The sequence below is a fragment of the Etheostoma spectabile genome, chromosome 2 (genome assembly GCF_008692095.1).
Source record: "Etheostoma spectabile isolate EspeVRDwgs_2016 chromosome 2, UIUC_Espe_1.0, whole genome shotgun sequence".
NCBI classification, from domain to species: Eukaryota; Metazoa; Chordata; class Actinopteri; order Perciformes; family Percidae; genus Etheostoma; species Etheostoma spectabile.
Window position 1 is genome coordinate 176752 of NC_045734.1, and position 27164 is coordinate 203915.

General features: G+C 40.8%; 1 protein-coding gene across 3 annotated transcripts; it reads right to left on the reverse strand.

Annotated features, from left to right (window-relative positions):
• On the reverse strand, positions 1-27164 carry LOC116694722 (UPF0687 protein C20orf27 homolog). Of its 3 annotated transcripts, none has more exons than XM_032524589.1 (6): positions 26939-27164; positions 25825-25897; positions 24645-24781; positions 16953-17106; positions 8686-8811; positions 1-913 (listed from the first exon to the last, which is right to left on the reverse strand). In XM_032524589.1, exons 2-6 carry the CDS (start codon positions 25841-25843, stop codon positions 825-827), a joined length of 525 nt encoding a protein of 174 aa, XP_032380480.1. In that variant the 5' UTR covers positions 25844-25897; positions 26939-27164; the 3' UTR covers positions 1-824. The 3 variants fall into 3 exon arrangements, with proteins under 3 accessions (XP_032380480.1, XP_032380478.1, XP_032380487.1); XM_032524587.1 differs by having other exon boundaries at positions 25825-25833; positions 26939-27135; XM_032524596.1 differs by lacking the exon at positions 26939-27164 and having other exon boundaries at positions 25825-26343.

Here is a 27164-nt window from a genome sequence, read left to right on the forward strand (position 1 = left end):
TTTATGTATCTGAATCACAAACAATTTATTGTACTGTGTTTAATGAGTTTTCATGGTTCTTGGCTCCCTTCTATGGTAGGTGTGTTAAGGGACAGTTACTTTACAGTCTACAACTAAATGTGTGGTGTTTATCATGAATTTTATTTGCAATGACTTGGTGTATAATGTAAATAATAATAAGAAGAAGAAGAAGAAGAAGAAGAACAATAATAATTGTTTTAATAATTTAACATTTGTCAAATGACCATCCAGAGCTGGTCATATTATAAGCTTTTTTGGGGAAAGGTCTAGTTATAACACATATTTTAAACATTTAAGCAATAGCTTATGACAACAAGGGGCGTTTTTGTTGAAGGATGACATTTTAAGTTGAAGTATTGCCTTGTCTCCCGCTCCATCCTGCTCACACCATGAGTTTGAAGCATGCCTGCGTCACGGGACGAAGAGCTTCTTAAGCAAGGAGGGGAAATTTTCTCACTCCACGCTGCCTACATCCTCTGATGTCATGTTCCATGTGTTTCCACTGTATCTGGGGGATCAAAGGGGATTTTCCAGCCTTGGCTAGACAATAACAGTGTATTCTATTGTTTTCTATGATACTGAATTTTTAAACCGTTTCAGTATTTGTTTGACCTGTCTTTTTCCAACAAATATTTAAAAATTTCACTATAGCAAAACATAGTACCACACATTATTTACCAGTCAAATTAAGCTGTTTTCAATTTGGGGACCATAGTTTAGTGTTTCTATACTATCACGGGCCAGTCACTGAATCATTTTAGATACATATGCATGACATCTGAGTATCTTTTCATCATATCTTCTCACAGACGCTGCTGTGCTTTGTGTGGGCGTCTTTCCGAGGACTCAGGCACCACCCCCTCCAGCAGCATGGGAGTCCCGTGTTGTGGGTCTGTACAGAGGAAAACAAATAGAAGAGGACAGTTTGCAGTCACTAACAGTATTATACTTGTCAGGTGTCAGGCTCAGTCAGAGCTGAGGTAATACAGTCTTTGTCCGTAACCCTATAAATCAGGACACTGATATCCACAACTCAAATTTCTTTCATTTACAAGGAGCAAAGAAACTTTAAAATTTAAGAAGCTGAAATTTTACTTTTTTTGTTAAAAAATTACTCAAACCACTTAATCAATTATCGAAATAGTTTAATAGTAACGATTAATTTAATAGTTGACGACTAACTGATTGATTGAATAATCTTTGCAGCTTTACTGCAATACAATCTTTTTGAGTTTGTTTGTTGTCAGTTTTGTTAGGTTGGTTTTTCGAGTGAATTTAAAATGTGTTGACTTTTGAGTGTGCTGTTAATGCATTTGTAACATGCATAAAGGGCATTTGGGAGCTGCCCACGGCTGGAAAACCTTTAAAGGGGTGATAGAATGCAAAACCGATTTTACCCTGTCATATGTGAATACCGACAGTTTGGTGGGTAAATAGGACATACAAAGAAGCTTTAAATCCCATTGACATGCCTTTCCTCTGAAAATCCCACATTTTGAATCTGCCGCTGAAAACGGGCGAATCTCAACAAAGCCAAAAGATGACGTCAGGATCTCAGAACCATTAGCTTTGTCACGCCCATTACCGTATAAGGAGAACGGTCCAGCCCCAACATCTACACACAGGCCTGACCTGAGACCAGCTCCTAATGGAGCTAGCGTTAGCGCAGTTAGATGTCCGACTGAGAACGCTGCTTGTGTACTCTGACGGGATTTACTAAGAAGAAAGTTTGGAATATTTCCCAGGATAATGACAATGAACCAGGGTCGTAAATGCAGAGTTCCAGGCTGTACAAGGAACGGTGACACTTCTCATAGCCTTCCCAAGGAAGCAACCACTTGACGGGCTCGGCTGCTGTTTTATAAGGAGATCCCAGGGAACGTTTTCACCAAAGACAGTTTTCAAAACTTTGGACAATTTAAAGCAGGATTTGCTAAGCTGCTGTTGCTGTTCCGACTGTCTGGTCATCCCAACCACAAGCTGTAAGTAGGATTTCGTCATTAACAGTAACATTGGCAATGCTAAGGTATCCTGTAGCTAGCATAGGCTGAATGTGTGTTGATAACTGTATGGCAAAGGGGCTAACGTTTCATTTTCCTAACTGTTCCATTCGAATAAATACCCCGTGTTGTCATGTAGCTCCATCTATAGTTCACCATGCATGTTTGTCCACTTTGTCAGGTTCATTTTTATTGTATTTCAGCAAGAAAGCTAACTGCAGCTGAGTAGAATCATGATCGTTTGGTTGCTAGCTAGCGCTAAGCTGTAACGTTACTCAGCTAGCTAGCTAGCTCTGTTATCCCGTTTGCTTCGACAACAGAACTGGAAACGTTATCATTTCATATGATATCTAGTCAATCTCGTGAAAACAGTGTGTATATAGACTGCAATGTATTGATTTGCAGTTTTTTTTTATTTCAGAGCAACGCTATGTCACAAGGACAAGACGCGAAAGATGCAGCTTGCCAAACAGATGCTCCGAGTGTGTCATCTCGGGGGACACAACTGTCTCATAAGACATCAAGACCGCACATATCATACAAGGTAACCTTTCTAATTATTCTTACAAACCAGACGTCTTATAGTGTTTGTGTAGCATTGTGACTGGGTAGCATTTAGCAGAGCAGTGTTATCTAATGTTATCATGATGAGTGAGTGACTTTTATCAAATATGTGAGCCATTACCAACACATTAGTGAATTATTTAAAGTAGGAATAAACTATTCATCTGGATTATCACTGATTGGTCTGATCTCAATCAATTGCATTTCCTTTGTGGGGGGGGGGGGGGGCTGGTGAAAATAATTTGGACAATAGGCAGGAATGTGTTTGTATACAACAGGTATGACTGATGCTAGATGGTGTGTGTTGACGATGCCTTTTGCAGGTATGTACACGCCCTATGAACTTTGTCATTCAACAAAACAAGTCTTTAGAAAAGGCAAATGTGAATGGGGACAAATTGTCTGCAGAAACTGGTTTTGTTCAGTGAAGGAGTGAGACACAAACATGGTCTAGAGACATCAAGCCTGATGGCCGGCCATATAAATGTAAATCATTTCAGATTTAAGCTGCTCCCACTGTAAGACACTTGTAACAACACTGGTTAGAGTCCTGCTTTGGCACAGCTTAGAGGTTTAGCAACTGCTTTTGCTATGAGTCAACTGGAGTATTTTGTTGGTGTGTGTAAAAGGTAATACAGTTATGTTACAATATTTATGTTTTTGTTTGATTGTATCTTGCAGCCACAACGGAAGACAGCCAAGGGAAACTAATGTACAGACGTCTGTTCCCAAAGGCCAACAGGGGAGGTTACACCGTCAAAGAAGTGAAGACAGAGACAAAAGTTTGTAAGTTTAAATATTTTTTTTATACAAACAAAAAATACTAAATTGCATCTTATCGGCACTCAAAATAACTTTTCACACACTGCAAACAACAAATCTGAATGTGCAATGATATAGGTGCTAAAATGACTTTTCACACACAACAGGCTATGTCTTAGACCTGATGCGACTGGTGTTTGAGGAGATCATCCACGACCCCCTTCCTTATCTGGAAGCAGTCCTGTGCCCCAGGACCTGTGTGCTCAGCTCGACAGGCACCCAACCCGACATACTGCCCTGAAACATCCAGAAACTCCCTCCACGCTGCACGACACAAGAGGGGTCACGGCACGGACACTTCTACCAAGAAAACCCAGCACCAGCTCACAAAAGTCCTATAAGCCCTGTGTCTGCATTGCCTACAAAGAGAACAGGGTGTAGTGGACAATCACATTTTTTAGATTTAAGAGTAATGATGATTGTTTTGAAACAAAATAAAGTAATTTTGTTGTCTTGATAATACTGTGTTTTTGTAATAATGCTGAATCAATAATCAATGCGTATTGTTATAAACATTTTATTTAGATACTTGAACTGCTAACAGTGGTATCAAATTGGCTTCACCTTTCCATCCATCTGATTCTCAACTGGCCATGGTCAACTCTGTAAATATTCATTGCATTTTGCAAAGAATATATATTGAGGCACGGATGAAGGCCAGGATGGTGAGCCATACAGGTTATCTCCTCAGGAATCTAGGTCATTCTTATTCTTCTGACCTGTAAAAACAAACAATGAGCCTGTTGTTATTTCATAATGTTGAATGAGCAGAAAGCATAAAGTAGCTTGAGTTAATGTATCTCTAGTTTTATTTAACTGAGGTATTTATTGGCAACATATTTTCTCTCTCCTGGGGCATGTGTGCACAGTTTCCACAAGAACACCTGCCAAGGTAAGATACTACATTAGATTACTACATGTTAAGAAGGTAATAATCTCATAGTCAGATGATCTAATCTGCATGATAGTAGTTCCAAGATAACATTAGACGTAGCATACAAACTGAACAGAAAAAGGCTCCTGTCCAGCTAAATGGACGTCCTGTTGTAAGATAACATTACTTCTGGGTGGTAAAGAATGTACGTAACTCATAATCACAATCAATCACTATTCAGCAGGAGAGTATACGGTAACAAATGTTACAATGTGACTAAGAGACTTTCGTTGAGAGCAGCTCTATGAACTGGCCACTAACTTTTCTGCCAACTGGACATCTTGACTGAAATTGCGAGGGTACAAGTTGTAAAATTTGTCCATGTGCAATTAATAAGTTATGTTGCTTACAATACTAAAAACAAGGCTAATACAAAGTTATTCTTAGGCTACAACATTGAAGTGGGAGCATTACACTAGTGTGACAACAAACCTCTAATGTTGAAAAAGCAAGTAAATGCTAAATGACAAAACTTACCAGTCTGAAGAAGTAATTTCCAATTTACTGGCAGGTTGCTCCTCGATGTCAGATCCTTCCTCTGATTCAGGCTCAAACAGATACGGTAACCATGCTATCGCCACCTTGGATGTTTTAGTCATGTTTGTGTGCCGCAGCAAAGCTCGTTGCACACCAACCAATCAGCGCGCAGCTTATTTAAATATTCATGAGCAGACCATATAAGGCAGAAAAGCTCTCGTTTCAAGCCAGGTCAATTTAGCAGGGTGGTGTGAGGGCCAAAAGAACAGCTAAAACAACATTTTTAGCCCAACAAATGTTACATACCCTATCAGGAGACCTCAAAGAACAGCGTGATATACTCTATACAACCATTCTATCACCCCTTTAATTACATGGATGCCTTTGTGGATTTTAAATCAACCCTGTGTCATCTTTGTGTGGAAAGTGCGTGCAGATGAATCAGGCAGACCTTGAAAGACCTGGGGCCTCATTTAGAAAACCTGTTACGCAAGAAAACGTTGCATTAAGTTCCTTGCAAAAGTTGGGATTTATAAAGAATTTCCATGCGGAAAACTGGGCACGTATTTACGCAAGGAAATTCTTCCTTTTGACCATGCGTGTTGTGGTGCATAACGCTCCCAAGGCTTTGTAGACTGGGCTTTAGTGACCTCCGGTGGTAATACAAAATATCACATGGACAAAATACTCTGGAAGCAGAGCACACAGCCTGCATCCAAAACACCTGCGCCACTTAACCCTTGTGTGTTCATATTTTTGTTACACAGCCAATGTTCCTCGGTCTGGTGGACCCACCACATTATTAGGCTTTTAAATCAATACAGACATAACAATTTATGTAAAAATGATGTTTACTTTAGCTCAATTACCATCATTTATGGTTTATATTTGCGATTTACCCCTGTGAGATTATCAGATGATTATTTTTGATTTTTGAGAGAAAACAAGAAAATTAAACTATAAAAAAGGTAAAAATAAATAAATAATAGAAACAAGATGTTTGATCATTATTATTATATTATTATTATTGGTGCTTATTTCTTAGAAGTTAATCAGAACAGGTGAAAGTGCTTGAAATGTAACAATTTTGTAACTTTGTGTGGTAGTACCATTTGCAGAAGGACAACATTCCTGCACACCTACACTCAGACACGCCATACTGTACAGATGCACAGACACACACACAGCAGGCCCAGTTAGGAGAAGGACACAGTTAAGTTTAATAGCACCTAGATTTAAATACACTAGGGTCCAGTAGACCCGAACACCTCATGTGTAACAGTTATGTGCAGTTTGTGTGCAGTCATTAAAAATAAGTTATGTTTTATGTTCTTTACAGAAAATGAGCAAAGGTCAATGAGTTTGAGTTAGAAGAAATAGCATAATGTTTCTGTTGTAGCCAATTTTGATGTGTGTTCTCGTTAGTGGAAAGTTGTATAGGGGAGATGCTCTTCCACCTGCACACTAGGGAGCATAGGCAGGAAATCACAGTGGTTACGGAACGCTATATGAAGAAGTCACAGGTTTAATAGCGTGAGTGGAGTTACGATCTGGGAAGCCACACAGTTTTTCAACTGTGCATGCGTGCATGTGTGTATTTTCTGGATGGATTTTGTTATGCCCCGTCGTTAGCATCGTGTTTATTGTTTTTGCATACGTGTGAACTCAATTTACATCAGTAATGCAAGCAGCAATGTTTTTAAAGTAGCAGACATGATTTTCAAATTACTTCAAATTCCCTCAAGTGGCTTTTTTGTGGTACGATCGCCATTACAAAAGTTGAAAAACTACGCTTCAATGGACGGATTACGCGGATGTTGGGAAGGCAGAAGCACAGCGCCCCAGCTGATTCCACTCAATGAACATCGACAGGAGAAATTGGACACTGATCAATGAAAGTGGGCTAAAGCAACACCGAAGAATAACGGTAGGATTGTTTTGGAATTGTTATTAAGCTGTGTGGAAGAGACTGGACTTTTCACAATCAGGATACAGGTAAATCCTGCTTCAATTCTAAAATAAATCTTTCGGTAGCTTGTCTAAATCATTATCAAAATGAGTAACATGCATTTGAATGCACTTGTCAATCAAAGTGAAACGGAGAATGAACTAGTATATAAAGACCAGTTAAACTCACGGTTAAAGCTTTGGAAGTAAAAATATTATCATCACATCAAAAAGAAAGGAACCTTAGGATAAAGAAACTCAATAAACTAAAAAAGGAAGATGAGCAACTGATGCTTTCAAAAAAAGTGTCCAAGGTAAAGATCACATGATACTTTTCTAAAAAAAAAAAATGAGTGTGGAAACAGAGTTGCATGATTCATTGAAATCATTGCTATCAAAGGAGGATGTGTCAAAACAAACAAATGTTTTGAAACCAAATGAACAGCAATACAGAAATAACTAAAAGGATTAAAGAGTGGTTGCTTGACACTAAGGAGCAATGCTAACATGATGATGATGATGATGGTGCTGATGACAATGAAGTTGACAATGCTGCGGTACACATGACTGTGATCACTGATAATATTGGTCCAAATGACAGTGTGTCTAATGTTGGTGGTAAAAGGTACACATCAGCTTCCTGCTCCAGCCACAGGTCTTTAAAGTCATCAACCTCCTCTGCATACCTCAAAGCAGAGGCTGAAAGGGCCACTCTTCTTGCTATGGCAGTTACACTAAAAGAAAAGCTTGAACTGGAAGTACAGCAGGAACAAATTAGACAAAGGAAGGAGGTGCTTGAATTGCAAAGTCAAATTGTTGCTACAGCAAAGGTTATGGTGCTTAAGTACAGAGGTTCTGATCTGCACATTCTGATGGAATTAATTCATATTTTAAAAGGTCCAAAATACAAATCCTCTCTCAGATTCTCTGCTATGGAATTTGTTCCACAAAGTTCAAGCCATCATTTCAATCATCCACCAAAAGGAGGCAGCAAAGCCACAGTGTCAATGGGGACACTCCCCAAGAAACCAGTGTACAAGGTGGAACAAAAGCTAATGCTCTGGATCACAAATCAAGCATGCCTCAATAATCTCAGCAAACATATTATACCACACATCACACACCCTTTAAGAGTTTGTTCCTGATCTCAGCTCATACATGTATAAGGAGCCAGAAACCTTTTGTGATTGAAAGGGGGTCAACTACTTATTTCCCTCTTTAAAATGCAAATCAGTTTATAACATTTGACCTGCTTTTTCCGGATTTTCTTATTATTCTGTCTCTCACTGTTCAAATAAATCTACCAATAAAATTATAGACTGATCATTTCAAAGTCAGTGGGAAAATGTACAAAATCAGCAGGGGATAAAATACTTTTTTCTTTGTACTTGTATGTACTTTCTGCAGTCTGACCAGTTCACCACCTCACCATCTGTGTCGCCAATTCCCAATGTCTCCAAAATGTGCGTACGCATGGGTCAGTTTGCGTGGAGGACCGCACATTTTCCCGTCAAGTTTTTTTTTTTTTTTTATATAAATATAAATAACCTTTGTGTGAGAAGTGGCATATGCACATTTTCAGCCCTGTTTTGTGCATACGCCCCATTTATAAATGAGACCCCAGAGCCTTTTTTGTCAAAATAAACTGTATAACTGTGCTATAAATGGGCAATTCTTTAAAGCAAGTGCCTGACTGAATTATGGGTGGAGGTGAAACAACAGAAACAAAATAAACATTGGTAACATATCTTTGGAATAACATTTTGCTGTGTGTTTGGGAAGTTAATCTGGCAGTGGCATTTAAAACTTGCCGTTTAAATAAAGTTTGTGATTTGTGAACTCATAACCCGAATAGAATATGTTTATGAAGAGCACTTTGAGTGTGAGTGCATGCATGCATGTCTGTGTGCTGGTACATACCAATGACCTTGGCCTGGAATCTGACCTTCAGACTGCTGCCCTTTCTCCCTCTGGTTACCAGAGTGATCTCCTCCTGCAGCACCCCCTCTTGGTGAGTCCTGTACTCACATGTTACCTTAACTCCTCCTATGAGGGGAGGAATCAACATCTGCATTATCCAAGTTTACCCACTGTAAATCTCCACTGGATAACTTGCTACAGAATGTTTGGAAATCAGCAACTTTGCCCCTTTAGTGTTTAGCACAGCCGCGTCATCCTCCCCAGCTCCACCGTCAAAAAACATCACGTCTGATTTTAAAAAATAAAACAAGATGGCGACATCCACATTGCGAAAATTCAAGGGTTCAAAACAGCTGTCCACAAACCAATACGTGAAGTCTCAAACACGCTGCTATATCTGGCTTGATCATGTCTTTGCTCAGAAAATTGATGATGGCACTAAATAAAAACCAATGGTGAGTGCGTGTGAGAATATTTTCTTTTTTAACAAGATAAAAAGTAAGAAGTTTTCCTATTCTTTACCATGAATTGTCTGGGAACGGTGAATGTTTGTACAAAATGTGTGCCAATAATCTTTTTTTGTTAAATAACAGTTTTCGAAAGCTTGGTAGCTAACGCTACTTTAGCTTCGCTGTTAGCGACTTTAGCTTAGCAGTTAGCCATATCTGGTTAAGTGACTGGAACTTGAGAAAAGGGTTGTGCTACATTTCCTTCGCTTAGAGCTCGCATCAACGGGGCATAGGCATAAGCATTTGTGTTACGTCTTTCAGTGACTTTCGTTAAATAATAGTTGTTTTGAACGCTTGGTAGCTAACGCTACCGTACTTTAGCTTAAAGCCCATGTTGCAGGTTTAATTTTCCAACGAATTTGCACTTATTGATTGTTGGTAATAAACATTCAAACTGTTATCCACTGTATATGATATTGAAAAGTATCACATAACATAAAATAACACGAAAAAGTAGGTCATATTTTACAGTGGTTTGCTTTTCTCCCACAATGCATTGCATGACTTCACACAAGGGAGACGATAGGCCAGCCAGCTTAGAGAGACCATTGAGAGTTACGAGAGAGATAGAAGACAACAGTGTAAGAAAGAGTGTTCAGCAACAGATTATAGATAATACATACATATACATAGATAGCCTATATATATAGCTGGACATATAGACAGATAGACAGTATTGATAGATATATTTAAAGAGAGAGAGATAGATAGCTATAGCTAGCATACCGGTATAGCTAGCGAGCAAGCTAGCTGTAGGTTAGCTAGCTAGGTAGGAAGGTGGGTACAATTTGTCCGTGTTAGGCGGGCTGATTTTTCAAAGACGGACGTAACCAAGAATTCAAAGATCTGAAAGTGAAACACAGCTTAGACGGGGGATGTTGTTCGGCTTTTCACAAGTTTAGAGCTAGCTAACGCTACACCGCCTATATATGCGTCCATGTTGTCAACATCATACATGTGGCATTAGTGCACCTTTTGTACCATAATTGTATTGAATGGAATAGTAAGCATCGCTCCTACGAGATGGGTGGGTTTTTGTTACGTTACACACAAAGCTAACTGGCTATAGTTAGCCTGTACGGATGCTAGCGGATTAACGTTGTGTAGCCAGCAACTTCAGCAGTAGAGTTTCGGTAAGCTAACCACGACAGCGTTGTTGCCCACAATCAACCTGCAGTGATGTTTGAAATGGAGACACGCATATTGTTTCTTTCCCCTGAGATCCTGGACATTATTTTCATTTATGACGTTAAAAATAAATGAAGAGTAGCCCGAGTGTGAGCTGTAAGAGCTTCCCGACCGGAGGCTCACTTGCCTGCAGCACCCGCTCTCCAACGCAGCTTCGCCGCCACACACACAAGCACCGGCCAAACAGCGACACGTTTTCACCGGAGGTTAGAGGTAAACACTTAGAAATAACACTCGGGGATGCCTTGTATTCCTATATCTAGATAAGTGTACCAGTACTTATCTGAACTAACAACATGATCCCTGTCAATAGATCGAGAGAAAACGTTGACGTTCACTCGGTGCTGTTCACTGACAGTAAAAAGTAAAGTCATTGTATGCACTGCTGCGTTGCTAAGTAAAGGAGATAAATGAAGGAGACTTCCCCACAATCTTGACAATTCCTCATTTGCCCTCTCACGTCTGGCAGGTTCGTAATTATTCGGCTGCTGGCCGTTCCTCCTCTTCCTCATCCCAGTCAGTCACCGTAGTTCTAGTGCCGGGCTGAGACTTAACTCCCTTGAGTGACGTCATCGCCGAATTGACTCCATAAACCCGCGAATACCAAAAATGACCAAAAACTAACTTTTAAAACTATTTGGAGACATTTTTAAAAATGATTTACATATCTTGAGTGCTTTTTGTACCCAAAAACAACAGTGGGGGGTTAACTTTTCCAAAATGGGGTTTAAGCAGTTAACGGGTTGCTTTTGTCATTCTCTCTCTACTTTTTCCCCGGGTCGATGTGTGGATGTTTTTGGGTTTCTCCTCTGCATCCTTTTTAAAGGGAATGGATGTGAAACCCCCCCCCCCCCCCCCCCCCCCCAGGTTTCGGCCCCGGGGGGGCCTAAAAGATTTAGCCTCTGGTTTGCCGTCCCCCGGGACCTCCTGAGCCGCCAGGGCTAGTCCTGGGGGGAAAGTGGGGACACGGAAAGGAAGGGGATGTGTAAGCTTTCCCCAAAGGCCCCGGGGCCGCCACCCGCCCGTTAGCGTTTTTAACAGTTTTTCCCCCCCCCCCCCCCCCCCACACCGCCCCAAAAAAAAACCCAATCGATTATCGGGGCTCCATTTTGAGAAACCCCTGAATTTTGCGAAAACCCGGGAGCCATAATTAAAGGGGGGCCCGGGGGCAAAAGGGGGCGACATTGAGTCTTATCAAAAAGTGGGGTAAGGATAAAAGTAAAAAACAGCAAAATTGTTTTTAAATTTGACAAATTTATTAGTACATTTTCCTTGGGCAACCAAATTGGGACCAGGAGGAGGGCCCCGTCTTAAAACTTTTCTGCTCCCCCATTTCCCGGAGTCACCAGTAAAAAAACCCCCCCAAAAATCAGATCTCTCTTTTTTAAAGGGGTAATAGTAAATGAATTAATTCAGATTTAAATTGATTTTTTTGTCCCTTTCAGAAACCCCCTTTTGGGGGGGTGGAGGGTATTTTAGTCTAAAAGGAATTCCCTCCCCCCAGTCATATTAATACTCCTTTCCTCGAGGGACAGGCCCAGGAGGGGGGAGTTGCAGCTATCTTTGATTCTTCTACTAATCAAACTCTAAAACCCAAACGAAATTTTAAATCTTTGAAAATCTTGGGTTTTTATTTTTCCCCACCCAAGTTTGGGGGAAAACACTGCAACCCCGTTTATTTGTTTAGTGGGACCGGGGCACCCGGTCCATACCTGAATTCTTTTCCGAATTTGCAGAGTTTTTGTCAAAAATTTTGTGCTAAAAACGGGCAAAAAATTATTGTAGGAGATTTTAAAATTAAAATGGACAATGAGAATGTAGCCAACACGGGGTTTATCTCTCTTTTGGATTCTTTGGCTTCTCCCCAAAGTGTCATAAACCGACTCCCGGGTTTAAAAACCCCACCCCCGATCGGGGCTGGGAAAAGGTGGGTTTAAAATTTAAATTTTTTAGTGGGTTTCCCCCCGAAACCCCTTTTTAAACTGGGCCCCCTGTTTTTAAACTTTTGGGGTTTTACGCTGAAATTTCCAAAAACCCCTTAGGCAAAACCTTCTATACAAAAGGGCTGATGTGCTTTTACTAAAATTTAAAGGGTGCGATTCCCTTACATTTAATTCATTTCCCTCTGCCTGTTTCACTAAAAGTTTCTAGAACAATCATATTTCCCTCGTTTTTGGGGGTTTAGTTTTTGTAATCGAACTCTAAAAGCCACACTTGATAGGACAGTTTTAACTCGTGTCCCCGACTAGTTTGTTTGAGAAAAGAGTCTGGAAAAAAATAGAGGTCAGCACAGTGCAAACAGCGCTGGCAAAACATCAAAGGGGACCAAGAAAAAGCCCAACCAAAAGGGGTATCCGTGGGGTGAAAAAATGTTTGCCCACTTCCCCATTTTCCCTTCCTTTGCATGTTTTTCACACTTAAGTGTTTCGGAACATCAAACCAATTTAAACAATAGTCAAGGACAACACAAGTAAACACAAATGCAGTTTGTAAATGAGGTGTTTATTATTAAAGGTGAAAAAAAATCTAAACACATGGCCTGTGTGCAAAAGTGATTGCCCCCTAAACCTAATAACTGGTTGGGCCACCCTTAGCAGCAACAACTGCAACCAAGTGTTTGCGATAACGTGCAATGAGGCTTTTACAGCGTCCTGGAGGAATTTTGGCCCACTCATCTTTGCAGAATTGTCCTAATACAGTTACATTAAAGGGTTTTCGAGCATGAACGGCCTTTTTAAGGTCAGACCACAACATCTCAATAGGATTCAGGTCAGGACTTTGGCTAGGCCACTCCAAAGTCTTCATTTTGTTTTTCTTCAGCCATTCGGTGGTGGACTTGATGGTGTGTTTAGGATCATTGTCCTGCTGCAGAACCCAAGTTCGTTTCAGCTTGAGAACATGAACAGATGGTCGGACATTCTCCTTCAGGATCTCTGGTAGACAGCAGAATTCATAGTTCCTTTTATCACGGCAAGTCTTCCAGGTCCTGAGCAGCAAAACAGCCCCAGACCATCACACTACCACCCATATTTTACTGTTGGTATAATGTTCTTTTTATGAAATGCAGTGTTCCTTCTACGCCAGATTTACTTGGACACACACCTTCCAAAGAGTTCCACTTTTGTCTCATCGGTCCACAGAATGTTGTCCCAAAAGTCTTGGGGATCATCAAGATGTGTTGTGGAGAAATTGAGACGAGCTTTGATGTTCTTTTTGCATCAGCAGTGGTTTTCTCCTTGGAACTCTGCCATGCAGGCCATTTTTGCCCAGTCTTTTCCTGATGGTGGAGGCATGAACGCTGACCTTAACTGAGGCAAGTGAGGCCTGCAGTTCTTTGGACGTTGTTGTGGGGTCTTTTGTGACCTCTTGAATGAGTCGTCGCTGCGCTCTTGGGGTAATTTTGGGCGGCTGGCCACTCCTGGGAAGGTTCACCACTGTTTCCATGTCTTCGCCATTTGTGGATAAGGGCTCTCACTGTGGTTCGCTGGTTTCCCCAAAGCTTTGGAAAGGGCTTTACAAACCCTTTCCAGAACTGATAGATCTCAATTACTTTCTTTCTCAATTGTTCCTGAATTTCTTTGGGTCTCGGCAGATTGTGTAGCTTTTAAGGATCTTCTGGTGGACCTTACTGTGTCAAGCAGCTCCTATTTAAGTGATGCCTTGATTGTGAACAGGTTTTGGCAATAATCAGGCCTGGGTGTGGCTAGAGAAATTGAACTCAGGTGTGGACAACCACAGTTATAGTATGTTTTAACAAGGGGGCAATCACTTTTTCACACAGGGCCATGATGGTTTGGATTTTTTTTCACTTTAATAATAAACACCTTCATTTACAAACTGCATTTTGTGTTTACTTGTGTTGTCCTTGACTATTGTTTAAATTGGTTTGATGTTCCAAAACACTTAAGTGCCAGATCCTGAAGGAGAATGTCCGACCATCTGTTCATGTTCTCAAGCTGAAATGAACTTGGGTTCTGCAGCAGGACAATGATCCTAAACACACCAGCAAGTCCACCACCGAATGGCTGAAGAAAAACAAAATGAAGACTTTGGAGTGGCCTAGCCAAAGTCCTGACCTGAATCCTATTGAGATGTTGTGGTATGACCTTAAAAAGGCCGTTCATGCTCGAAAACCCTTTAATGTAACTGTATTAGGACAATTCTGCAAAGATGAGTGGGCCAAAATTCCTCCAGGACGCTGTAAAAGCCTCATTGCACGTTATCGCAAACACTTGGTTGCAGTTGTTGCTGCTAAGGGTGGCCCAACCAGTTATTAGGTTTAGGGGGCAATCACTTTTTCACACAGGGCCATGATGGTTTGGATTTTTTTTCACCTTTAATAATAAACACCTTCATTTACAAACTGCATTTTGTGTTTACTTGTGTTGTCCTTGACTATTGTTTAAATTGGTTTGATGTTCCGAAACACTTAAGTGTGACAAACATGCAAAGGAACAGGAAATGAGGAAGGGGGCAAACACTTTTTCACACCACTGTATATCCCTGTTTGGTTGGCTTCTTCTTGGTCTACCTTGATGTTTTGCCAGACTGGCTGTTTGCACTGTGCTGATCCTCTATTGTTTTTCCCAGACTCTTTTCTCAATCAATCTAGTCGGGGACACAGAGGTTAAAACTGTCGCTATCAAACGTGTGTGCATTTGTAGAAGTTCTGATTACAAAAGACTCAGACCCACAAACACAGAGGTAAATATGAGTTGACTTCTAGAAACTCTTAGTGACACATGCAGATTGGTAATGAATTAAATGCTAACGGAATCGCATCCTTAAATTTAGCTACAGCACTATCAGACATCTTGTATAGAAGGTTTTGCCTAATGGCGTGTAATTCAGCAGTATAAACTCAAAAGTTATCAAACAGTGGTCAGATAGAAAGGGATTCTGTGGGAACACTATTAAATGTTCAATTTCAACACCATTTACCAGAACAAGATCGAGGGTGTGGTTAAAACGGTGAGTCGGTTTATGACCACTTTGAGAGAAGCCAATAGAATCCAAAAGAGAGATAAACACAGTGTTAAGGCTATCATTCTCATCGTCCATATGAATATTAAAATCTCCTACAATAATAATTTTGTCCGTTTTTAGCTCTAAGTTTGACAAAAACTCTGCAAATTCGGATAAGAATTCAGAGTATGGACCAGGTGCTCGGTACACTATAACAAATAGAACTGGTTGCAGTGATTTCCAACTTGGGTGTGAAAGACTAAGAACAAGACTTTCAAATGAGTTATAATTCAGTTTAGGTTTAGAGCTGATTAGTAGACTAGAATTGAAGATAGCTGCAACTCCACCTCCTCGGCCTGTGCCTTGAGGAATGTGAGTATTAATATGACTGGGGGGAGTGGATTCATTTAGACTAACATATTCTCCATCACCCAGCCAGGTTTCTGTAAGACAAAATAAATCAATATTAGAATCTGATATTAATTCATTTACTAGTACACCTTTAGAAGAGAGAGATCTGATGTTTATGGGGTTTTTACTAGGTGACTCCTGGAATGGAGGAGCAGAGAAGTGTGTTAGACTGGGACTCTGCCTCCTGGTCCCAACTCTGGATTGTCAAGGATAATGTCCACTAATAAACTTGTCAAGATTTCTAACAATCTTGCTGTATTTACGTTTATCCTTAGCCAGCAGTTTCAGATAAGACTCAATGTTGCCCGCTCTAGCCCCCGGGATGCACTTAACTATGGCTGCCGGCTTCGCTAACTTCACGTTTTTCAAAATGGAGCTGCCGATAATCAGAGTTGGTTTCTCAGCGGGTGTGTTGCTGAGTGGGGAAAATCTGTTAGAAACGCTAACAGGCTGGTGGCGGTCCGTGGCCTTTGAAAGCTTACAACTATCTCTTCCTCCGTGTCGCACATTCACCCAGGCACTATGTCCTGGCTGCTCAGGAGGTCCTGGGGGACGGCTACCAGAGGCTAACTCAAGTTTAGGCCGGCCCGCGCCGACTACCGGGGGGGGGGGGGGGTTACACATACCATTGCCGTTAAAGGATGCAGAGGAGTAACTAAACATCTCACACATCGAGCAGGAAAAAGTAGGAGAGAGAGATGACATAGCTAACAGTTAACTGCTTAAAGCCCATGTTGCAAGTTAACCACCACTGTTGATTATTGGGTACAAAAAGCACTCAAGATATGTAAATCATTTTTAAAAATGTCTCCAAATAGTTTTAAAAGTTAGTTTTTGGTCCTTTTTGGTATTCGCGGGTTTATGGAGTCAATTCGGCGATGACGTCACTCAAGGGAGTTAAGTCTCAGCCTGGCACTAGAACTACGGTGAGTGACTGGGATGAGGAAGAGGAGGAAAGGCCAGCAGCCAAATAATTACGTACACTGTACTGTACACGGGAGTCCTGTGTGTGCACTATACGCTATAATAATAGGAGTGTTAAATATGTTCCTCATTTGAACAAAACTTGTTTACATTTTTATTTTTATAAGTTGTTTTGTGATCAGATGCCAGGGTGTGTGTGACTTTTTCCAAATTGGCACACATGTTCTGCACTATTAGGGTGGCAGTAAACAGTATTAGTACTACACTTACTCTCTACTATTGAGTCGATACGATTGACCCGGAGGCTGGGGAACCTCCGAGTTGGAGAGGAGGAAGGAAGACAGGAGAGCTCTTTGCCCAGTGTGGGGACATCTGGGATGGTGAAGACAATCTCATAACAGTGGTGGCTCTTCAGGAAACCAGCCTGGAGAGAAAAACGACAGGAGGGGGGAGAGAGATAAAAGGAGAATTAAAGCAAATTTTGAGTTTAATAATAAGTTAACGTGTTTATTTAGTAATATGTCAGATTTAAACTGATTCTATGAATACATGGATTAAAGCAAAAAAAGAAAATCTTCAGTTCCCCATCTAAAATTTGCAATTGTAATACAAGTTACATTGCATTATCTACAAAAGATTGTTTTAATTTTCATAATTTTCTTGCATTAAAATTTGACGGCTTTACATCTTTTTTGTCATGTAGTATGAAAAAAAGGTAATCTTTCATGCAGCTGTGGTTTAGTGGTACAGTGGTTGCCTGCCAATTGGAAGGCTGGTGGTTTGATCCTTGGCCCTGCAGTCCCATGTCAAAGTGTCCTTAAGCCGAGTTGCCCCCTTATGCTGTAAATGTGTGTGCCTGTTTATCTGATGAGCAGGTGGCATTTTGTATGGCAGACTTGGCTACAGTCTATGAATGTGTTTGAATGGTTCCTGATGATGGATTCATTATGTATATTTTTGATATAAATAACTGTTCCTGACATGTGTTACAATGTGTTACATCCCTGTACACTCTGGGACGGTTGTACATAACAGTGGAGAGACTTTGTTAACATATATGTTTTTGCAACCTGTATATATTTCATAAAACCACTTAAATATACATTGTTTCAGCAGTTGAAAGATTAAAGTTTATAACATAACAAATTGGATATTCCAGTGTAAATAGTTTTTGATGTACTGCTAAAAATTGCAAAAAGTGTTTTACATAAATTAAGAGTGGCCCCCAGTCTGTCTGTGTGCCGACTGTATCCTGTGTCCGACGTAAAAGGCATGCCGACATAAGGACCGGCAGCGAGAGCTATGCAGGAGAGAAGGACATTTTTAAAAGTTTCTGTGTTCAGCGCTTAGTACATTTGAAGCTTGTAATGGAAGCTCTGTGGTTTCAAATTTTGTTTATATTATAAATGCTTTATTTCAAGTTTTATGTTCGATAGGAGTCACATTACGTTGCTGCTGATGAAGACCCAACATTTACTGATGTTGCTTCATAATAAAAGCATTCAAATACCAAAATAACAGGGGACTTTTATTTTGAAGAGCTTATAGGAAATGAAACCGTTTCATTTCACCGTCAACGACATACAGCGCTGTGTAGCTCTGGCAATGTGAGACAAATTTACAGAAGGGAGATGAATAGTAGCAGGACGTTTTGTAGAAATGTCCATATTGGTGAATTCAGGGACATTTTATGAAACAAAAAAATTTTATTTTCAAGGCAACAGAGCTGCAGAGAGCTCGAGACAGCCGGGAACACATCACTAACTGTAATACCATCCAACAGACACGGTTCCCTCTCAATGGTTTCTGTGACATGAGTTATACTGGTGGTGAGTGGTACAGGGGACTGTGCTGTCTTCTTTTCTGTTCACCTTATACACCACAGACTTCCAGTACAACTCAGTGTCATGTCACTTACAGAAGTTTTCTGATGACTCTGCAAATGTTGGTTGTATAAGGGATGGATAGGAGAGAGTACAGAGCACTAGTGGACAACTTTGTGGAGTGGGCTGATAAGAATCACCTGCTTAATGTGGATAAGACCAGAAAGATGGTTTTGACTTCACGAGGAAGGGAATGGCTCTGCAGCCCCTTTGTACTCCTCAACCATCTCCACATCTCCACCCAGAATGCAGATACCTAGGTGTCAACATTGACAATAGGCTGAATTGGAAAAGCAACAGCATTGCTGTTAACAAGAAGGGGATTGGCAGACTCTATTTTCTGAGGAAACCAAGATCCTTTGTGTGCAGCAGAATGTTCTACCAGTCTGTTATGGCCTCTGCCCTCCTCCGCAATCTGCTGGGGCAGCAGCATCGGAGCCAGCGGCACAAACAGACTGAACAAACTGATCAGGAAGGCTAACTCCATCATTGGCTGCAAACAAGAGACATTTGAAGCTGTGGTGGACAGGAGGTCGCCATACAAACTGTTATCTATCATGGATAACCCCGATCACCCTCTCCCACCCCACACTGGTCCAACAGAGGAGCATCTTCTCCAATAGGCTCCGACAGCTTCTGTGTTGCACTGAGCGCTACAAGAAATCATTCCTACCACACAATACAAGTTTTTTATACTTCATCACTAAATGTTAGATAATACATGACATGAAACCTATGTTTGTGCAAGTTGCACAAACATAGGTTTTACTTCCATCTGTATTAATACTATATAAGTAGTTGTACATTTTTATTCTCAACATGTATATACTTTTAAATTCTTTCCTCTGAAATTATTAGGGGTTGCGGCCCAAAGAGGCTGGCGGCTGAGTTTGCAAGGCAACGTGGCTCCCAGTACAAGCGCTTGGAACCCTAACATAATCGTAAGGATCATTATTTTTCCGGAGGTAAAAGTGGTACTGTAACCTACACCATACAAGTTACGCAAGTGAAACTTTTAAGGATGGTATAGAGCATGGGTCTCAAACTTGCGACCCAGGGGCCAATTGCGGCCCGCGGGATGATATTTTGTGGCCCCCTTCTTGACGTCAAAGTTAAGTCTTAGTGCAGCCCGCGCGTTCTGAAACTTTTTGTCATTGCGCTTGTCACTTTTGGGCTACCATAGTAGTCTTCTGACAGAGGCGTAACGGTCAAGCTAGCTAAGTACCTGGGAAAGTATCAACGTTGGTCACTTGTTTGAAACGTGTTTCGGAGTGACGGAAAATATATTACATCACCCAGTTCCAATCATGTGTCTCTCATAAAGTGCCGTAAAGAGAAAGGTTGGCGACGAGCACAGGCAATTTCAGGGAAAGTGGGAGACGGAATATTTTTTTGTTGAGCACAGGGGCACCCTTAAATGTCTCATATGCACAGAGAAAGTTGCGGTGTACAAGGAATACAATAGCAGACGTCATTACTCAACTAGACATGCTGAGGAGTATACAAAATACCAGGGAGATGAGAGAAAGAACCAGGTCTAATTGAGGCAACAGGATTTATTCAAGAAAGCAAACAAAGAGAAGGAAGCAGCAATTAAAATATGCGGAAATAATGAACAAACAACTTTTTGTATAACTCAATGTGGTGATGATTGGCCCTTATAATCAAGGTAGACGCATGTTGGCCTATAATTCAATAAATGTAAATGGGACAATATGCAATCCCATTTTTTGCATATTGTCCCATTTACATTTGGAGCCCAAAGGGCAAGGTTTGCAACTGCAAGGTTGGTGCTCCACAAGTCATCGTGGGTGACTCGCATCAGAGAGGCTTGGACCCCATCAACTGCTTGCAGTTCTAGTTATCTTTCTTTTGGAATATTTGTTCTCATACTCTATCCTATTTAGCCCTAAAATTTCCAAATTTGGGATCAATAAAGTCTATCTAATCCAATCTAATCTAATCTAGTTCATGTGCACTGCTTAAAGATGCTCGCAATGCCAGACCTTCCCCCAAAGGGTTGTGGCATAATTTCTGGCCACACCACAGATACATCCCAGCATAGGAGAAAAAAAACAATCTGGGTTGTTAGCATTTGTTTAAACCAACCACAAATGTCTTGGGCGCTGCTAAACTCCAGACGCAGCAACAGTGCCTCGGTAGAATAGGAGAATTTGAAGGAACCTGTTTTGGTGGAACATTTGCAAGCTGCAAAAAAAAAAAAAAACGCCACAAACAATATTACATGAAGTTAGCCTTTACAAAACCCAGTAACATAAGCTATTTAAATTAGCTGGATAAATGGTTAAACTGTTGTTCCCAGTGTATCAATGTCTGTACTTCCGTCCACAACAATCCCACCAATCGGTCCCAAAACAACCCAGACAGATAGTAAATGCCATAAACATATTTTTTGTAAATCTTTACTATCATTCACCAAAAGAACCATGCAGGCCTGCCTTGTTGCAATTTTCAAAACTTTCCATTTTCAGGGTGTAGCTTGCTAGCTTGAAGTTTGTTGTTATCCCAAAGCGAGGGTGGGTTGATATTAGGGATGAGCGAGTACAGCATTATCTGTATCTCTATCTGTTTACCACATGAATTATCTGTATCCGGATCTGCACTCGGACTGGGCGGGGCCTAAACCGGAAGTGGTCAGATTTAACCCAGAAGTGGGTCGGGTTCTCTTGAAATGTGCGGGGCTTTAACCGGTATGTTATTTAAGCATGCAATTGATATGAGTTGATCAAAAATTGTTATATTTATTGCTGATTTGAAAACTATTTACATGACAGCATCAAGTTTCAGATCAATGGTGTTGTCATGGTAACAAACAAACTATAAACAGAACGTTTTGCAACAATGAATACAACACATGCGGTTGCAATTATGAAGTAAAATGTAATGAACAAGAGTTTTCATACTCAATATAACTTTCTTTTTTTAACTTTTTATTTTTTTATGATCAGTGTGATTTTTTTTGTTTTTGGTTCTTTTTATTTTTTTTTATTTCTTTTATTTCCACACAAGGTAATGTGTGTGTGTGTGTGTGTGTGTGGTGTGTGTGTGTGTGTGTGTGTGTGTGTGTGTGTGTGTGTGGTGTGTGTGTGTGAGTAAGAGAGAGACACAGAGAGAAGGGGCGGGGGGGGGGGGGGGGGGGGCAGCTGAGAGCCTCCAGTCCTCTGACCCTAGCAGCACCTCTGAGCAGGATGAGGTAATTCCTGTCCAGGCTGCTGTCTGGTGAGTCTGAGTTTTCCCTTTGTGTGCCTCCGGGGTTCAGCTGCTGTGCCCGCCCCCCGCCGAAGGGCTTCATTACCACGGCAACTTTACCAGAACCTCAACGGTACCATAACCAGTGGCAGCGCTTCCTTGTCAACCACAGCTGCCCAGCAACCAAGCTCTACTGTGTCGGAACCCACATGGACTCGTAGTGCCATGTGAGCCTGGCCGGTCCCTGCCGGAGGCCCAGACGTAAGCCTGCTGACGGGGGATGCACCAGCACTAAATTTTAGCGGACAAACTTCTAACACTAAGGGCACTTTCACACCTGTAGTTTGGTATACTCGGTACAATTCGGGGGGAAGTTGCGCTGTTGGTTGCATTTTTCATTTGGTTTGGTTGGTTCAGACTGCACTGTGTCAAGCGCACCAAACACTGTTAACAAATGTCACACAGTTGAAACGGTCGCTGGTCTGTTGGACAGAGGTCCCAGCGACTAGGTTATTAAATGGGGGTTCTAGTACCCATAGAGATTTTTTTAAATGTTAATAAAATATCAGTCATGCATAATTCCTAAATAATTAAACTATAATAATTTGACCCATTTTCAAAGTTTCTAAATCAGTTATAATGGCTTTCTTTCAACCAAGTTTCACAAAAATAGCATGGATGGCTCCAAAAACTTACCGATGACACTACTTTCATGGTTTATTTCGGTCAAAATCTGTGATCATTCAAGAACATATGTTCTATTTGTAAAAACAATTAACTTAAAATATTTCTGCTTATTTTACGCAATAATTTCATGTAAATTAGGTTTATGGCCTCAATTCAAAAATAGTCTAAAACTAGTGGTAAAAATGTATAAAGCTGGCTAAGAAGATGTAACACAGAATTGAGTGATAATTTATAGGCTAATTCAGGCTTATAAACAGACAAACCAAAACGGAGGACAAGTGGATGGGCCTCGACGGGAAGACAATACAAGGGTTCAGGATTTAGCATTTGAAATGTAGTGTTTTTCAGTTACAAGGTTGTTGTTGTTTGATAAATGAACACTGATGGCTCAGCACTATAATGTAACCTTTACTTTGGCATTTTTCTACCAAAATGGTTTGCACTGGTTAAGGGCTGCTTTGCTAAACAAGATATTTCCAAGGGGGAGTACATTATTGACAAAAGTTTGAGAACCACTGTTTTAAAAGAAGGCAAACAATATGAGCAGCTGATAGACACAGAGAGAAGGAGACGACAAGGTGTTTTCCTCCAGACGATGAACAATATGTGGTAATAATAACTTAAGTTATAGATTTTAAATTTGTTGTCCCTTAAACCATCTATAACTCCATGAATTGTGTGCAAAGTTGAAATTACCGGCTAGTTTGTGCACTATTTTTGGTTTACATCCTATGTTTTGGGTCTGATATGATTCAACCAGTTAAAGTGAAATGAACTCTGGTCCACTTGAAGGAGGTCTCGGTTCCCTTCCAAGTGCACTAAAGTTTGGGTCGGCACCAAAGTTTCAACAACCTTTCACACCGACCCAAACAAACCGGATTAACTATCAAAACGCTCCAAGGTTCACTAAAAACGGACCAAACAGCTGAGGCGTGAAGTCACCCTAAATGGTCCTCCATAAATACTGAGAACCCAATACTGAGCCCAGTATCTGTGTGTCTTAAGTCTGGGTAGTCACAGCAAACAGTAGTAGGTTGGTGGTTAAAGTGCCAATAGATGCAGGGTCAAATGCAAAACATTCTTGGAAATTACACCATATATTATATATATAATATATAATGAATTACAATGATTTACTTCTTAAATGTGTGTGGGGGGCTTGTCATGTAAATTCTTTATTTTTGCACATGCAGGAAGACACCAGGCTTTTATTTAATGGTGCTTTATTTAAATCTGTGCTACTGGTGTTTTGTGGTGTGTGTGTGTGTGTGTGTGTGTGTGGTGTGTGTGTGTGTGTGTGTGTGTGTGTGTGGTGTGTGAGTAAGAGAGAGACACAGAGAGAGGGGGCGGGGGGCGGAGCTGAGAGTAAAAAAATAAAAATCTCCGATGGCAGAGACGCAACGGGAGTCACATTTAAACCAAGCAGCATGTCTGAAACCCACGTTCACCAGAACTTTACTGGTTACTATGTAAGGACTACAAACCACACGTTCACCAGAAATCTACTGGTTACTATGTAAGGACTACAAACCCCACGTTCACCAGAAATCTACTGGTTACTATGTAAGGACTACAAACCCCACGTTCACCAGAAATCTACTGGTTACTATGTAAGGACTACAAACCCCACGTTCACCAGAAATCTACTGGTTACTATGTAAGGACTACAAACCCCACGTTAACCAGAAATCTACTGGTTACTATGTAAGGACTACAAACCGAAGTTAAAAACCAACCTGAAGCTGAAGAAACCCTAAACGTTAACGGAACAGATCCGCAGACCCGATTGACTGACGGAGAGAGAGAGAGAGAGAGAGAGAGAGAGAGAGAGAGAGAGAGAGAGAGAGAGAGAGCGCATTTCTCCATGTTCTGTGTGTGTGTGATAGAGCCGAGCGGGTTTGTAGGCGGGGGGGGCGCTGTGATTATCACAGAACGCAGCGCGGCCAGTTGAGGAGTTGTATTCAATCCGAGCACGGATATTGACTCATATTACTCGGATAATACTTGTACTCGGCAAAAGTGCTTTATCCGTACCGGATACTCGTTTCAGCCGGGTACTCGGATCACCCCTAGTTGATATGGTGACCTTGTTAGCGAACTATTGCTTATTTACGGACATGATGCATATAACGGGCCACAGAACAGCCTTTCCATGTACACACACTCACACACATGGACACACCTTGACCAAGTAGCTGCCATCCTTCTCTGGGATAGCAATGAGAGTAGAGAGGTTTGACTCATTGTCTTTTCGTGTTGGAGAGCCAGGAGGCTCGTCATCGTCAGGGAAACGGACCCCACCGGCCTTCGAGGTGGAGCCTGTTGACGGAGAGAAAAAACAGGTTTGAAATCATCTAGCAACCACTTAGCCACAATGATGACTTGTAGATGTGATTAAAAACAATGGAACAAAATCTATCTTGAAGCAAAAACAGCAATGATTATTTTAAATTAATTTAAAGCAAACTGAAAATGCAAACAAAGATGAATGAGGTCAGTAAGTTAATTAAAACATCTGGATAAGTTAACAGCACGCCTACTACCTGCTGCTGGACAACACCACCCTGACTACTACAACAACTACTATTTCTAGTCATAGTTCCATTATCTTTATTGTGACTATAATTGACAAAATTCATCACACCAAAAATCGGCATCATCAGACACCGCCTATCAAGAGCCTGGGTCTGACTGAGGATTCTTCCTAAAAGTTTTCCTCACAACCTCGCCACTGTCTAGCACTAAATGCTTGCTCTTGGGTGAATTACTGGTATTGTTGGGTCTAGACCTACTCTATCTGTAAAGGTTCATGATAAACTCTCATTATGATTTGATACTATAAATAAAATTGAATTAAATTGACATAGAAGTGGTAGATTCAGCAGAGGCACAACAGTCAGATATTAAAAATGCATTCCTTGGTTTTGTTGTCTCTGAATTTTTTCCCTAGCTAACTGGTGACATGTTGAATTTATGAAAAGCTTATGTGATAGTACTATTGGAAGCTACAACATAGTGAGGCGAGCATGTGTGCGTGTGTGTCGGTGAAACACAAGCGGCACACCTCTCCAATGACATGCGACATAAACCGCCAGGGGATTAGCTTGTGTCACTATACTACTGGTGGCATACTAGTGGCACACTATCATCCACGTTTCAGTCTCGGGGTCACTCTCACATTTTGTCAACAAGCTAGACAAAGTCTCAAGTAATGATAAAGTAAAACAAAAAATAATTGTATCTCATAGAGGTTCATTTTTAGTGCATGCCTACTATATTAAACAGAAAAAAAGAGGGGAGCCTAATGCATGTAATGTCCTTCTGTCTGGGAAGGCTTTTTCCACTTTTTTCCACAAACTTACCTTTTCTTCCTGTTGCCATGGTAATGTGGTTAGGGATTGGGAAGTGTCAGACAATACCAGAATGATGTCATCACTGACCTCCCGAGTATGAGGACAGATAATGGCACAAAGGAGAGAGACAGGACCATGACTGTTAGGTGTGACATGTGGCATCATTGTCTAAAGTAAGTCTTCAAGCTGTCCTGGGCTTGAGAAGAGATGGTGCACAGCATATTGATTAGGGTAACCAACAACTATTTTCATTTTCGATTAATCTGTGGGTTATTTCCTCGATTAATCAATTAATTGTTTGAACTATAAAATGTCAGAAAATTTTAATCAGTGTAGAGCTGCAAAAATTACTTAGTTGTCAACTATTGAATTCATTATTAAATATTTTGATAATTGATTAATCAGTTTGAGTAGTTTTTTATTTAACAAAAAAAATCTTAAAATTGAAAATGTTCTAGTTTCTTCACGTGGGAATAAACTGAATGTATTTAAGTTTAGGATAAAACAAGACATTTGAAGCCATTCTAGGGCTTTGGAGGACAGTGATTAACATGTCAGAAACTAGTAAACAATGTCACAGACCACACAACTAATTGATTAATCAAAAAAACTAATTGACATATTAATCGACAATGACTATAATCGTCAGTTGCAGCCGTGGATCTGTGCTTTTAAAACCGAAGATGACGTCCTCAAATGTCTTATTTCTAAGAATGCGAAACAAGAGAGACCCTCGGCTTTTGCTAGCCCAAATAAGTCTCTTATCACATATTTGTAATCACATATTCAGAACATGTTACATAATGGCGCTTTTGGACATACCGACATAAGCAATGTGACAGAGTACGTTAATGTGAGTCTGGTCCTCTCTGAAGTGAGATGAGAGAGAAAGGCAACACCCCTGGTTAGGCTACAATGAATGAGCATCCCTCCTTCTCAACTGTAGGCTACTAACATGACCGTCACCATAACACTTAATGGTTAAAATGTTTTAAGTAAAATAAATTAAACTGTCTCCACCAATAAAAACACAAGTAGCGTTCCACGCCTATCAGTTTAGCGTCCTGCAGCAATCCTAAAAGCTTTAATAGCCAATGGATTCCACCACATGGGACATACGTACCGCTCAGTGCAGATGTGCTGGACGTTTGTAGTAGGCTACCTTCTTCCATGCCGTTACTCCCCTGGAAGCATTTGTCCCGATTAATCACTCCCAAAATGCTACTGTGTTGTCCAGACATAGAGAGGCTCCAACATTTTTCATGCGTAGGCGTGTGCCTTATCAGCGGACACGCGCGTGGCGTCGGCACACTCAATACGACTGGCTATTTATAGTTTATAACCCTAAT